Source organism: Colletotrichum graminicola (genome assembly GCF_000149035.1).
Source record: "Colletotrichum graminicola M1.001 genomic scaffold supercont1.2, whole genome shotgun sequence".
Lineage (NCBI taxonomy): Eukaryota > Fungi > Ascomycota > Sordariomycetes > Glomerellales > Glomerellaceae > Colletotrichum > Colletotrichum graminicola.
Genome location: NW_007361006.1, coordinates 833,473 through 846,972, shown reverse-complemented (window position 1 = coordinate 846,972; position 13,500 = coordinate 833,473). Strand labels below are relative to the sequence as shown.

General features: G+C 54.0%; 1 protein-coding gene across 1 annotated transcript; it reads right to left on the bottom strand.

Annotated features, from left to right (window-relative positions):
• Positions 1–4,462: 4,462 nt before the first annotated feature.
• On the bottom strand, positions 4,463–5,619 carry GLRG_00705 (methyltransferase domain-containing protein; the record flags this gene model as incomplete). Its single annotated transcript, XM_008091390.1, has 5 exons — positions 4,463–5,024; positions 5,080–5,151; positions 5,222–5,364; positions 5,429–5,519; positions 5,606–5,619. 5 exons carry the CDS (start codon positions 5,617–5,619, stop codon positions 4,463–4,465), a joined length of 882 nt encoding a protein of 293 aa, XP_008089581.1.
• Between the last annotated feature and the right edge of the window lie 7,881 nt (positions 5,620–13,500).

Sequence of the window (13,500 nt, the reverse complement as noted above, 5' to 3'; positions counted from 1 at the left end):
AAGGTCTCTTGAGCCCGATTGTGCATCTTCATGATCCGGTCTTTTGGATCCCCCTTCAAACCAAACCAAACCAGACACCTCTTTAGCCCAGCCTACACACCACCGCAACCACGGGGCTTGGAGAAAGGTAGCAACGGACTTCACCACCGGGCTGAGAACAAGGCCGGGTACGATGAGGCCATATTCTGGTGCTGCAGAGCTATTGTCGCGCCGCCTTCGTAATTTGGGCATCAACCGCGTCCACCTCCCCGGAGCCCTGTCCGTCTACAGGCCCAGGAAAAGGAAGCCGGGAAACCCAAAGTTGCCCTGCACCGTAGTACACCCTGTGGACTACGCACCGTGCAAGATATCAATGTCGACCAATGCTTCCCGTGGCAACCAGGGGGGCTGCGAACGATTGCTATCATGCTTCTCTAACCGCATGTGTACAGAACACGACTGAGTACCGCAAGCAGGAGCATGGATCTGCCTCCAAGGACTGGACGATATGGATACTATTCGTCCGGGGACCAAGGCCGGAGGGTCCTATCCCCCAAGACGAATACAAAAGTTTGGGGACTTTCGCAAATCCACCGCCACTACCTCCCCACGCTACGGTACCAATCCCTCGGGTTGATACATGGAAGCAAACAAAGTGGTCGAATGGGAGCAATGATTTTCCGCGGTGGTGGTCAGCCTAGGCGGGCAGCCAGTAAGGACCATGGTGGCTCACACTACAGTACATTGATACATCAGCCAAAAGCAACGAAAGATCGAGAGACATGTTTTGCCAAGAATATCATTCATGATATTCATATCCAGGGGAGGTATATAGGTTCCTATGCTGTACCCTTGCATCGGATATGTAGGGTATACAGACTTTTGAGTCCAGCTCCGAGTTCACAGGACCACGACCCGGCACAGAGAAAGCAGCCCAGAGCGGTCGAGATGAAGCATGTAGTCTCAAAAGGTGACTTCTGGTGATTCTGAGTTTCCGTACTCATGTAACAGCGCTGATGTATGTGTAGAAGCAAGATCTGGTCTTGATGCAGAGTAGAGAAAAATGTCAAAGCAGGGCAGTGTGCTCTTGGCCCGGAAAAGATCGAGATCGGCGCCCTTAACCTGCATATCCCTCACCACGTCAACAACAGAGAAGTAGTGTAGCATAAGCGATAGACAGCAACCGCATCCAAGACGGCGGAAGCAACAGCACACCGGAACCCCCTTCCCCGAGATACGAGGACATCGATTCACGCCTTGGCCCCCACAATGGACAAGATGAACAACAAATATTCAATGCTCGTCTCCGCCTCCTCGATTGCCTGCCAGCTCCGCTCCTCCCCCCGCCCTCTGTCTCCCATCACCGCGCCTCGTCCAACGTCGTCATTGGCAACCTGTTTCCCGAGTACTGCCAACCTGGTTCCAGGTAAAGGGGGTGGATCGCTGCGGGCCGTGATCCTGCCGACCCTACCAACGGGCGCGGCCGTCCAACTTCGTGCCCAACCAACCTGCAGAGCCAGCTGTTCCCGCATAACAGCTCCCACCCGACAAGCGGCCTGAAAGCCTTGGGCCAAGCTTGGTTCTGTTTGGGCTAAGTCACGAAAAGATACGAGCGGTTGTGGAAGACAGAAGAGAGGGGAAAGAAAAAGGAAATTGAAAAAAGAAAAAAGAAGAAGGAAAAGAAAAACCCCGATTCAAAAGAAAGGGAAAAGGGAGGATAGGAGGCTACTCTTGTGTTCGCGTTTGGTCCTACTCCTACCTTCTACCGTAGCCTACACATTCGCTGTCACCCCAAACGGCCACAGGATAGAGGAAATGGCCGACGGCAACCCCCATTTTCACGCGGGCCACTCATATCAGGGATCCGTATTCCCGGCTCCAGGCGCTCGATCGTGTACAGGTACATCCATAGTGGAAAAGGGAGAGACAAACAGGACATGTGGGGGTGGCCTTTGCTAATCCGTGAGAGCGCATGCACATGTATTGCATCGCGTGTGGGTGGGGAGAGACAAGAGGAGGAGGAGGAGGAGGGGGGGGGCGAGAAGGGCGCGGGGTGGAATTCTGAAGCGAGTTATTTGGGTAAAGAGAGGTCGGCAAATCCACCAACGGCGACTGCAGGGTCCGGAGGCGTCTGGCTTCTCTCCGCGGCATGCACGTCGCACTTCGAGGAGGCTGGTGCGGCCAGCCGACTCCACGGTGTGGGCGAATCCTGCCCTATTCCAACCTCACCCGGGCTGAGCGAAATGCCACAGGCAAACATTGAGAAGGGTAGAGGGTGGGGGGCAGGGGCGAGGAGGAAGAAGATGAGGGCGTGGCCTGATCGGCAGGGAAGGAAGGCATTAGGGAAAACCTCAGAAGACGTTCAAACGTGCAAACGGGACGGTTCGTCGAGGACCCGGGGATACGCAAATACGCATTGTTCTCAGTTGCGAACCTACGGCATGAAGCACGTACATGATCTGTCGTTCCTTAGCGGCATGCTCGACCGACAATGCCGTTTTTGCGTTTCTCCCATTTCCGCATATGTACGCCGGTCGGCTAGGCATCCCTGAACGTCTTATTGCCCGGCCAAAGCCCATGCAGTAGTGTAGTTGCCCAACCTGGTAGGGGTCTTTGACGAAGGGATTGCAACGTTGCCAGGTAGCCCACGACTGACACGTTTTCAGTGGAATGGGCGAAAAGGGCCGGCTAACAGTCGAACCATCCAACCAGGAGTGGCTGACTGATGCGGATGAGCAATGCGGGAGAAATGTGATCTGCAGAATATGGAGATGGCAGGGCAGGGTAGAGGGGGAAAGACAAGGAGAACCAACTGTTCCACAAGGCTCGAGGCAACAACTCAGTTACAATCCCATCTAGGATTGCGTTGTTTGCGAACTCGGAAAGAGATACGGCGAGTCTTCTTCCTCGCCCTGCGCCAAAAAGCCCACCTCGATCGAGTCTTCGTCTTGCAACATCAGATCGTACTCGTAGCTCAGCCACAGAGCACGACTCATCAATGGATGAGAACACCAAACCCGGCCGTGACCCAGGCCGGGCCGTCAGTCAAGGTCTCAAGCGGCCTCATGGCGCGGCCGCAATTTGGCATCATCATCCATCATAGTCCGGTTTTATTTTATTTACACAGCCAACTTGTAACAGGTTCGAAAGAAAACAAACAACGGCCGCAGACACCAGCCCTTCCCCATCCTTAACGCAGTCGTGGCTCGATCCGCCGGCTGACGTGTCTCTCGTCGACCTTCTCTATCCACACCATCCCGTTTTCCCATGCGCATGCAGATAGACAACGCCTCAAGTTCAGGCCCGCGCTCGACGCCGTGGAGGAAAGAAAGGGAAATAACAAGTACGGAAACCCTCAACTACATCTATATTCTAGTTGGACCGGGCCGTTTCATCCCTACTAGTGCATTGTATAACGAAAGACATAGGGAACAAGGAGGCAAACCGACCTTGGCCAGTACTTTACATGAGCCAACTCAGTGTGCCAGGTGCTTTCTTAGGAAGGCAGAGGGCCTGGATAGGACGAATGATGTTGGTATAATCATATACCACGGTGGGTTAACGCGCCGAATTGGGTTATATTGTTAATGCGTGCGAGGGTCGGTGCTTGCTTGCATGTAGCCCATGTAGAGGCACTAAAGGCGGCTTCTAGGGGGAGGCTTGGCTGACTTTGTGGTATATTCTGTACGACGCGTGATTGTAAGCCAGGTAGAGTGACTTTAGCGACAGATCTACTCGAGCAAGGTGGATTGACATCGCGTAGGAAAAGCTGCAGGCTGGTTGCAAGACTCGTTGCGTCTCCCACCGTGTGTGCATGCATCTAGCCAACGTGATGCGGGCAGCCGGCGGCCCTGGACGGATCGAGAGATATGTGGTGACGTGTAGGACCAGACCAGACTCCGACGAGATCTCAGGCAGGAATCCGCGAGCGTAATTCGGTATGACCAATATCATCGTCCACAAGTCCACCCACCCTGAGGAAGACCGAGTCTAGACAGCGCAAACCGCATTTCCGAGGGGCTGCAGGGTGGAAATCATGCCGTTGGTTGGGTGAAGAAGCGCCGCAAAGGGAATCGTAAGTTGCAGGTTGGCTCGCTGACAGCGCGGCAACCGAATTAATTAGGCAGTTGGCAGTGAGCCCGAGGTGATGGAAAGTTGGATGGTGTAAACATAGAAAACAGAATCGCTATAGCGGTCCAATTGATAGGCGTCTCTTTGCGAGATGTCCGACTTTGCAGGCTCGCCTCGTCTCATTTCGGGCCCACACCGGCTTGCAAACGGGAGGATAACGGCATGAGAATCACCAACGTTGGCAAACCCCGTCTTGTGTAATGGGGAACCCCCCTCGGCAGGTTGGGTTGCCCCCTTTCAGATCATTGGCCGGGTTTCCTAGCCGTCCAGACAAACCTAGACCCGTCAATTAGAATACCGCGCTCAGAAGAAGAGCTTACAGATACCTCGGCGGCAATCTGCATACGGAAACTCACATTCTACAGTAGGCATGGACGTGCAGCCGACAGATATCCATCTTCAGGTCTTCCACCAGCCTGTCCACCTGATGCCTTGGCCAACCTTCTATTTGGACGAAAGGTGCGAGTGTCAATGCCTCGAACCCATGAGTGAGGCCAAGGTTGAACCATCGGCCAATCTCCTGCTCGAATTTGTCGGCGCTCCACGGGTTGATCGGTAGTTTGACTATGTTCTCGGTGATGTTGGTGAAACCCGCTGCGTGAAGTTCGGCTCTAGTATCGAAAATGTCAATTGGTTGCCTGTACGTCTGCATCGCACGTCGCAAGGTGTTACCCCAAAGAACGAGGGGCGAGTCCGTTGGTAAGGTGTTATCGTCGCTACGGAACATCCACTCGATTTCCACATGCTCAATCGAGCCACCGGGCCTGATATGTCTGAAAGATTTTCGGTAGAGGTCTGGCCAGTCTCGTATGGACCCGAGTAGCATTTGTATGTGGATCAGATCGAAGGTCTGCTCTGGTGCTGGCCACGGCGCCTCAACATCGGCGCGCACGAACGAAACACATGTGGGAATTCTGGGGAAAAGTCAGCCTATGTTGCCAAGCCCGCGGGAAATACACGATAACATACACATGGGGCTGGATGTAAGCAAGGTCGAGCCCTAGTACGCGACCCTGGTTGTCCGGGCCCTTGTAAAGCGAACTATGGCGAGGGTGTTAGCAAACGATAGTGCTAAAATCTGGCGCAGAAGGAGTAGGATAGGCTTTCTTACTCAGCGACGTCGATCGCCCAAATGCCAGTGCCCGTCCCAAGATCAAGAACTTGGGCCCTATCAGGAAGTAGCGCGTCATGTAACTTGCTTTTTCTTGCCAGGAAGATGAGCTTGTGGAATATGTCCAGTCTGTCTTGTTCGGCCTAGAGATTGTTAGTCGGGGAGGGGGCTTCCATCTCTCACAAGTCGACTCTCAGAGCAACTTGCCTCATCGATTGGAAGCAGATATCTTCCTCGCCGAAACCCTTCATAAACGCGGCCGTGATCAGAGTAATGCGACGAGGTATCGGGGGTCCCACTGGAGAGGGCAGGTTAGCGATTGGCCTCGGCGAACACAACTATGTCGAAGCCATGGCAATGGCCATAATCATGAGAAAGACATACCTATTTTGAGACATTGTCACTCCACAGACAATATGCGGATTGTGAGGCTGGTGGGCTTTGATGGAGTTCGCTGTTCAAGACGAGAGAGCGAGATGGCTGAACAGATGATTCCCCAGTGAGAGATGGGACTGGGACATCAACCAGGAAGCGCTGGATGGAGATCTTCAAGAGCCGGGAGCAGGAGTCGTAAGTCAGTAGAGAACCGCCTTGCCTCTGCGGCAGCCTTCCTTTCGATGAACTTTGGCAAGTCAGCTTTGTCGAAACATGCGTTGACAAGGGATCAACAGCTCAAGCTATGAGATGATGCTGGTGATTCCTGAAACATGAAAAGGGAAGTAGATGTGGCGGGATTGAGAAGCGGGCAATTTAAGAGTGTGTGCGTGTGTGTGTGTGTGTGTGTGTGTGTGTGTGTGCAGTCTGGACCGGGAAACGAAACGAAGTGATGGCAGCGGTGCAGGCGGCTGCAAGTCGATAGAAGCACTCGCTGATGGCATCCAGGGAATAAGGCCGCCCAGTACAACTGACTTTTATGGAGAAGGGGACCCACGCAAGAGCGAGCCCTTCTTTGCGAGAGGAAGAGGGTGCCGGAAACGAAGGAACGAGCCAGCTGCAGCGAGATGTAACGGACATCAGTAGGAAAAAGAGGGGAGGGGGACTGTGACGAAACCAAAGTCCTGTTCCTGCGTCAAGGGATCTGGGTAGCTCGACAGCTTCTTGTATTCCGAGGATTGGTACACTGACACCGCTTCATTCTCTCCCTCTTCCTCTCTCACACACAGCAGCAGCAGCGTTGGCCAACATGGGTGCCACATCAATACACATGACACCCTATGCCTATGCACTTGCACTTGCACCAGCTGACGTGCGCGAGCGCGCGCATACATTGACTTGAACGCATCTTTCTGCTTTGGGTCCCCCTAGGACACCTCTTCAGTGCAATACAAGGTTGTCAGCAACTCATGGCCCAACCAACAAGCTGGCGAATGGTTATGTGACTGCAGGACGCCCTTTGCCTTCAAGGTAGGCATGAGGATGAGGATGACAAGGGTTGAGGTGCATTAACTTAGGGCAGAGACAAGGGCCAAGTGATGGGCCTCGATAGCGTAACAGTACATGTACCTGCATGCACACAGTTGCAATTGAGCCTGTAGCTAGAACGGCAGTAAAATTGTACAGAGTACATGTGTGCGTATACTTGTGTGTGTATGTAGGTGTTCATCTGTGGAACAGGCTGATCTTTCCCACATCACCTTTGCTGGGCCTTGGCCATTCGCAACACTGCCACAGGCACCAGGAAGAGCCAGAATAGAGGAGGAACAGATTGTGCACCAAACAAGGCAGGGCAAGATATAGGGGAACGTAACAAGATGACCAATGCTAGGGTGGAAGTGAAAGAGAGAGGGAGAGGGACAAAGAGACGAAGCAGAATGAGGTTGAAGTGAGAGCCAAGGGGTCAGGCGGCAAAAGAAAATGCGCTGCAATTGACGTACATGGTAAGAGCGAGCGGGCAGCCTCGTCGTGGCTCGGCTGGATGGCCAAAAGAGTCGACCGGGGTCACACAACGAGTTGGAGTGGTCGTACAGACGAGGACCGGCGCTGCGGTAATCGGCGGCTTTCTTGTCGTTGCGTGTTGACTGGATGGAGGTGATAGGTTGCGAGACAACGGGCGGCGTTGCAGGAGGCGAGAAGCCGTTGGTCGGGTCGGGTTGGATGGGTTGGGGTTGAAGTTTCAGAAGAAGGGTTTCGGTTTGATGTCTTGGCGTTGGTGTAGATGGGTTCAGGGCCGCAAACGAGGGAAAGAATGGGGAATACAGCCAGGCCGGTTGAGGCAGGTTATGCGGCAACGGTGAGAAGTTACGTTGACCAGCCAGACCGAGGCATAAGGAATAAACAAACGAACAAAAGAATGGCAGGGGAGAAAGAGAGAGAAAGATGTCGACCAGACGGTGGTCAAGTTTCGGGTCGAGTTCAAGGCCGCGACCGGGGTCGAGGTTCAAAGTGGCCGCTGGCGCTGGTGCTGCAAGGTGATGTATGTGATTGACGAGGTTGAAGTCTCTGTTGGGCAGGTTGGGTCGGGTTCGTTTCGGCGACGGGCGGGAGCGGGAGGAGCAGCGATCTGATGGGTATGGAGCGAAAAACAAGGGGCAAATACCAATCGCCGAGAGAGCACGAACGCGCAAAGGGCAGGGCCTGCAGAGACAAGGACCTCCCGACCTTGGTACCCGTCTTGAGGGGCGGAGGCTAATGCGATGGAGTGATTTGTGCAGTCGTGTGTGTGTGTGTGTGTGTGTGTGTGTGGTGTGCGAGTGGTGTGCAAGTGGGAGAGAGAGCAGAGAGACGTACTCTGCGACGTTAAAAAGGGGGAGGGAACACTGCAAGACAAAGCTTTGCCAGTGAACGTTCCAGGTAAGACGCAAAGTTGGTGCAGATGTAGGCGAACGGGCTCAGTGAGAGAGCAATCGTCAGTCTACTGCATACGGCTGCCCACGGTAGTGGTGGTGGCAATAGTGGGGAAGCGGTTAGTGATGGTGCTGCTGTTGCTACTTTGAGATGGTGTCCAGAGGGAAAGGAAGCGAGAGAGATATCCCCTCGGTCTCGTGTACTTGCGACAGAGGTGGGAGGAGTAGTAGTGGTAGTAGTAGTATAGTAGTAGTTGTTGTATCCGTATGCAAGGCCACCCCAGGTAGTGTGGTTTTATCTGTACCTAGGTCTTGGGGAACAGCACGGCAGAGGTCGTGCGTGTAAGAGGCGGGTCGGGTTCGAGTCGTGTCCTCTCGGCCGGTGGAGAAACGGCGGCGGCGTTAAAAGACGATAGATGTAGACCAAAGAAAGGGTGACGTCGTTGGTTGGAGACGAGGATGGAGTGACGGCAACGGGCGGGTTGATACTCGAAATTCTACGGGCAGGTCTTGTTAAAACGTTGCTCTTCTTGTATAGATGTTGAACACTCTTTGGCAGGCGTTCCGTGGCTCGAGGGGATCCTCCGCTATTAAGTAAGTAGAGTCAGTGGGCTTCTTTTGTTTTGCGCTCCATTCTCGAGTCCCCCCGCACCCCCTGTCCCTTGCACTACTACGGCCGCCATTGCCATCGGTGCTGTAAGAATTGGGGCAAAGGTTCCCGGACGCCCCCCCACCCCTGGAGACTGGAGGGCGCGTCGATGTGATGAATGGGGCCTTGAGATGATGGGTTGTAACTTGAAGGTAGGAAACGGCAAAGTTTAATCAAATCTCCAAGATCCATCCCTGGTGGGCTTCCAGAGTCTCGCCTTGGCAGGTGCGTGTGGGAGCGCGCGCACGCGTGCTTATTATTGTGTTCGTCTCTCATCGAGTCGTCGTTCTATCTCCATTTCGCCTTGCCGACCCTAGGCTTTCTCCTGGCCCCGGTCATCATGGGTCATGACAGTTGGGGAGAGGCAACTGCAAATGCAGATGAGGGCCTGATGTCTTCTTACCTTGGCTGCAATCTTAACTACGGGCTGAGCAGTCCGTCCGGATGGATGTCTGGTGAAGGTATCGAGGATCGAGGAGGACGGCAAGGCAAAAGAGAGAATGGTCGGCCAGCAAGGCAAGGGACAATGTCGGTACCGAGGAGCGAACAGGGTGGCTCGTGATATACCTGGGAGACCCGGCGAGATGGGAAAAGTCGATTGAGATAATATCGTGCGAGTGAGGTGAGGTGAGGTTCGGAACAAGACAGGACAGGATAGGACAGGAGCGGGTGGGTTCCCATCCGCCCATACATTCAGTAGCAGCAGCTCGCAGGATAGCGCGCATGTCCTATACTTGCCCAAATTACCCGGACCAAGTACGTGGGCTGAGCTAACGCAACGCAACGCAACGCAACACAACACAAGGACGAATGTACGGGCAGAGCAAGGCAAACCCGAGGAGGGGAAGCTCCAGTCAAAAAAGACGGGAAGAATGGCGGGTAGGGAATAGGGAACCGGAACCCGTATCCTGGGGCTCCGTGGTTCTATTTTGGCGACGATGGTGTACGGAGCAGAGCAGGTAGTGTACCTACTTTCTTTGCGTCAAATTCCCACGTTCCATTAACCAGCCTGCCACTGCCAGGATGAAGGCAGGTCCGATTTTGTTCACCATCGTCATTTCCTTCTCCTCATTCCCCTTGTCCTCCTTCCTCCCCTCCTTCCCCTTCCGCCTCCTCTCGGCCCTGCCTGCCTGCCTGCCTGCACCACTCATGCCTCCTGCTCCTATTTCTCACCTCATCCTACCATGCCGTTCCTTCACATTGTTCTCTTCTTTGTACATGGCGTCTAATTACGGAAGTAGGAACCCACCCCAGTCTAAGGCTTAAACTTGGAAGTATCTACCTAGGTACCTAGGTACCTCTCTATCTAAAGAGGTAGGAGGTAATATAAGTGTGTGCCCGTCTTCAAGTTATTTCTGGTATACGTACCATACATACACCATCTAGTGTAAAAACTACGAGAAACCGACTGAGTTTAGGTATGTGAGCAAACAGCTTGGCTTGGCTTGACTCGGCTTAGCTTGACCCTGGGAGGACTTGACTTGCCATGCCTGCATCGGTCTAGCGTACGGCATCCGGCGCCACTGAAGCAGCCGCTTGTTCGTCTTCAACCTCGCCGCCGCCCCACGCAACCCGCGGTGGTCATCGTCCCAAAGGCAACTTCCACCATGTCCCACCTTCCTAGGTACGTACCTAGGTATTTGTCGAATCCAAGAGCCTCGTACCTACCTAGGCTGCACTAGGTACCACTGCTGATCGGGCGGCACATGTCGATCTGAAACCCGCTCTCGACTGCCCGGTCGGCAAGAAAACGGCGGGAGGGCGGGAGAGGGGAAGAAGATGTGAGAGAAGGGGATTAGGAACGAAAGGGGGGCTGGTGTGTCTTCTCTTTTGGTCCCTACAAAGTCCAAAGGGAGTAGGTAAGTAGTATCGGTAACCCACTGCGAACTCCATGTTCCTCACTTTGGTTCACTCATTTCGTTGCATGTCCAGGGTCCGTCCCTCTCACACTCCAGTAGTATGGCAACGGCGCTAGTGTACTATAAGTACGTCGACTACCTAGGTAGGTAAGGTACCAGAAGGGTAGATTTGGTGGAGAGTCAGGGGAGGGTACCCGCCAGCCCATTTCAAATTCCCACCTCCATGCCATGTTATGTCCCTAGGGACTGAGATATGAACAGGGCTGTAAGCCGTCCGTCCAACATCTTCTTTGTACGTAAACCGCGTACGGACGCCCAAGGTCGAGCCATCTCATTGCGGATGTACATGTGACAACCTTGATTCTCTGCGCCACCCATGTGTTATCGGACTGTGGCAGTTACAGAGCGGCTAGAGAGCAGTAATGAGCAACCCGTTGACAGACAGTCACCACCGTACAAGGTCGTGGTGGGTTAGTAAGCTATATCGACAAGAGGCGTCTGAGGCCGTACCGGCATCAGCTGCATCCGGATGCTCCCCATTTAACTTTCTACAATACACTACAAAGCAAGGTGCATAGTGCCCGACACGGCCTGTCTTGACTATCCGAGCAAAAAGGTACTGGTCCCGCCTCACCCCGACCCCGGCCCCGGCATCGGCCCCGTCCCCTGCAAGCCACCTTGACCAAAGAGACTCAGATGTTCATCTTCGACCACCTTAGCCCCTTGTATCCCCCTCCCGCCGCCCCATTCCAATCGTGCGCGCCTCTCCGCTCAACCCTGATTCGGTGAAACAAGATGGACTCACACTTTGAGAAGTTGAGCGTCGCGGCATGGGTCGAGTGGGGTGGGACCAAGTAAGCATTACAAGCCAAGCAGACCAGCAGACCAGCGACGGGTACCAATTCGTGTTTGTGATGCTAAACTAGGCACCAAAGTAAAGTAGGATACGTCGGCGAACCCGCACGCCTTCAAAAATCTGTCCCGCCAGCTTGTCGTCTGTCATGCCACTGGCACCTCATTTCATCCTCGAGTATCTCCTTTAGACAGGTACGTAGGGTACGGCGGGCGTCTCAGGACCGGCCCTCGGTGCTTCTCTGCTCCGGTACCGTCCGATGTCAACCTTGCCTGCCACGTACAAATAAATACGTGCACTGTCAAAAAGAAATACGGCAAGAAGGAACAACCAGTAACTGCACCCCTGAAATCCGTCGAAGGATGCTCCTGCCGTCATGCGGACATTTCATGCGGCTTCTCGTCACATCGGACACCTTCGGCCGACATCCATCGGCAGACGCAACTGGGGTTTTTTGCACTTTGCGCTAGGAGAACCCCCCCGCTCGCCAAACACACAAGACTGCCAGACAGGAAAACGAACAAGTGATCCCATCAATCAATCTCAGGCATTTCACTGTTCCGAACCCGCCCACCTCACCTATAGCTCAAGTCCCGCCCCTTGAATGGATGCACCTTCGCCTGTCCAATGTCTCTGCGTCACATCAGCGCGTGCCGGGTTTCGGACGATGTCGAGACATAAAGACACAAGAACCTTTCAGACCGTCTGCCGGGAGTCGCCTCCGGTATCCCTCCTCCGTCGACTAGTGGTCCTACTCTACCTATTGGATGCAACGTTGACAGCCAAGGAAACAGACAACAACCCATCGAGTCCATCCACCGATACCAACTAAGCTCACCGACTCAGCTTCTACCCGATCCCACCCTCGGTTCCTGAGATCCAACACGCGCACTTGAATAACCAATCCTCTTGGACCCGTGTACCGGCACTCTACTCTATTTCTCACAAACAGTCACTGCGACTTCTCCGCTAGCAAAAGCAAGTTGCCGAGCGAGACGACGATCATGAGACGGTCCATATTGCCGGATGTCTTAGCGCAGAAACATATCAAAGATGGCAGGTACCTACCTAGCCAGATAAGGGTACAATCACACATGGGCCTGAGCAAAACTTGACGCACACCGCCCCTCCTCCCCCGCCGCAGCGCTCCCAACCTACATTGGTACACACCCTAGCTCCTTATTCACCGTCACCGTAAATGAGGAGTTGTCACAGTTCCTTTCTCGTCTGGTAGCCCTCCCACAGAGGTGCAAAGGCGTATCAAACAGCCATGTTTAATCCGCCTCCACCAGGTTCACTGCCTAACGCTCGTCAGTCACAGCACCGAATCGCAGCCGGCCCGTTGGGGATAAGCGTCTGTGACGCAACGACAGCGAATCGTTGGATCAGGTACTCTTTGCGCAGTCCACAAGCCCGCCAAGTTCAGTTCACATCAACTCCCACCGCCCTGTCGTGAGAGTAGTGTACTTTTCTTTTCTGCAGGGGTGAGGTCAGAACACCCAGCTTCTCAGATTCCCCACCCCCTCCCTCCCCACCGCGCTGGCAACTTGGGTTTCTTGGAATTCTCGCGAATCCTACGACAAGTTTAGCCGCCTTGACCGCGCACCAGGATAGGAAACCGGTTGGCTGCCTTGCTGCTTCAAAAAGCCGGCTCGGCTTTTGACATGCTCCAGACATCCTTTAGAGTGCTGCAAAAGTTCCGCATTCTCGACAATACTGCAAGTTCTCTCAAAATACGCAACCGACATTCCCGACTATGGTGCCTCGAAACTCGTCGATGATAGGTACGCCGCAGTTACGGGCGAATCGGACTCAATGACTGCCAGCGCTTCGGGCGCAATGGCTCTAATGCTCTAACACTCGTCCAAGTCCAATACTGAACCGGTCCCGCGTAGGGCGGCCAACTTGCAATCCTATTTTCATCGAGACACAGGACCGCCAAGATCCGAAACAACACAAGTCACCCGGGTCCTAGAAGCCATTTCCCAAGTATACATGCATCACAATTTGTACCTGGAGGCCCGGTTCCGTGCCTACGGAGTACAGAGTACATGGAAATTGGATCCACGAGATCCTCATTGGGGCCGGGGCCAGCATGCTGCTCCTTCGCGGGCATTTGATACTCACGTGGCACA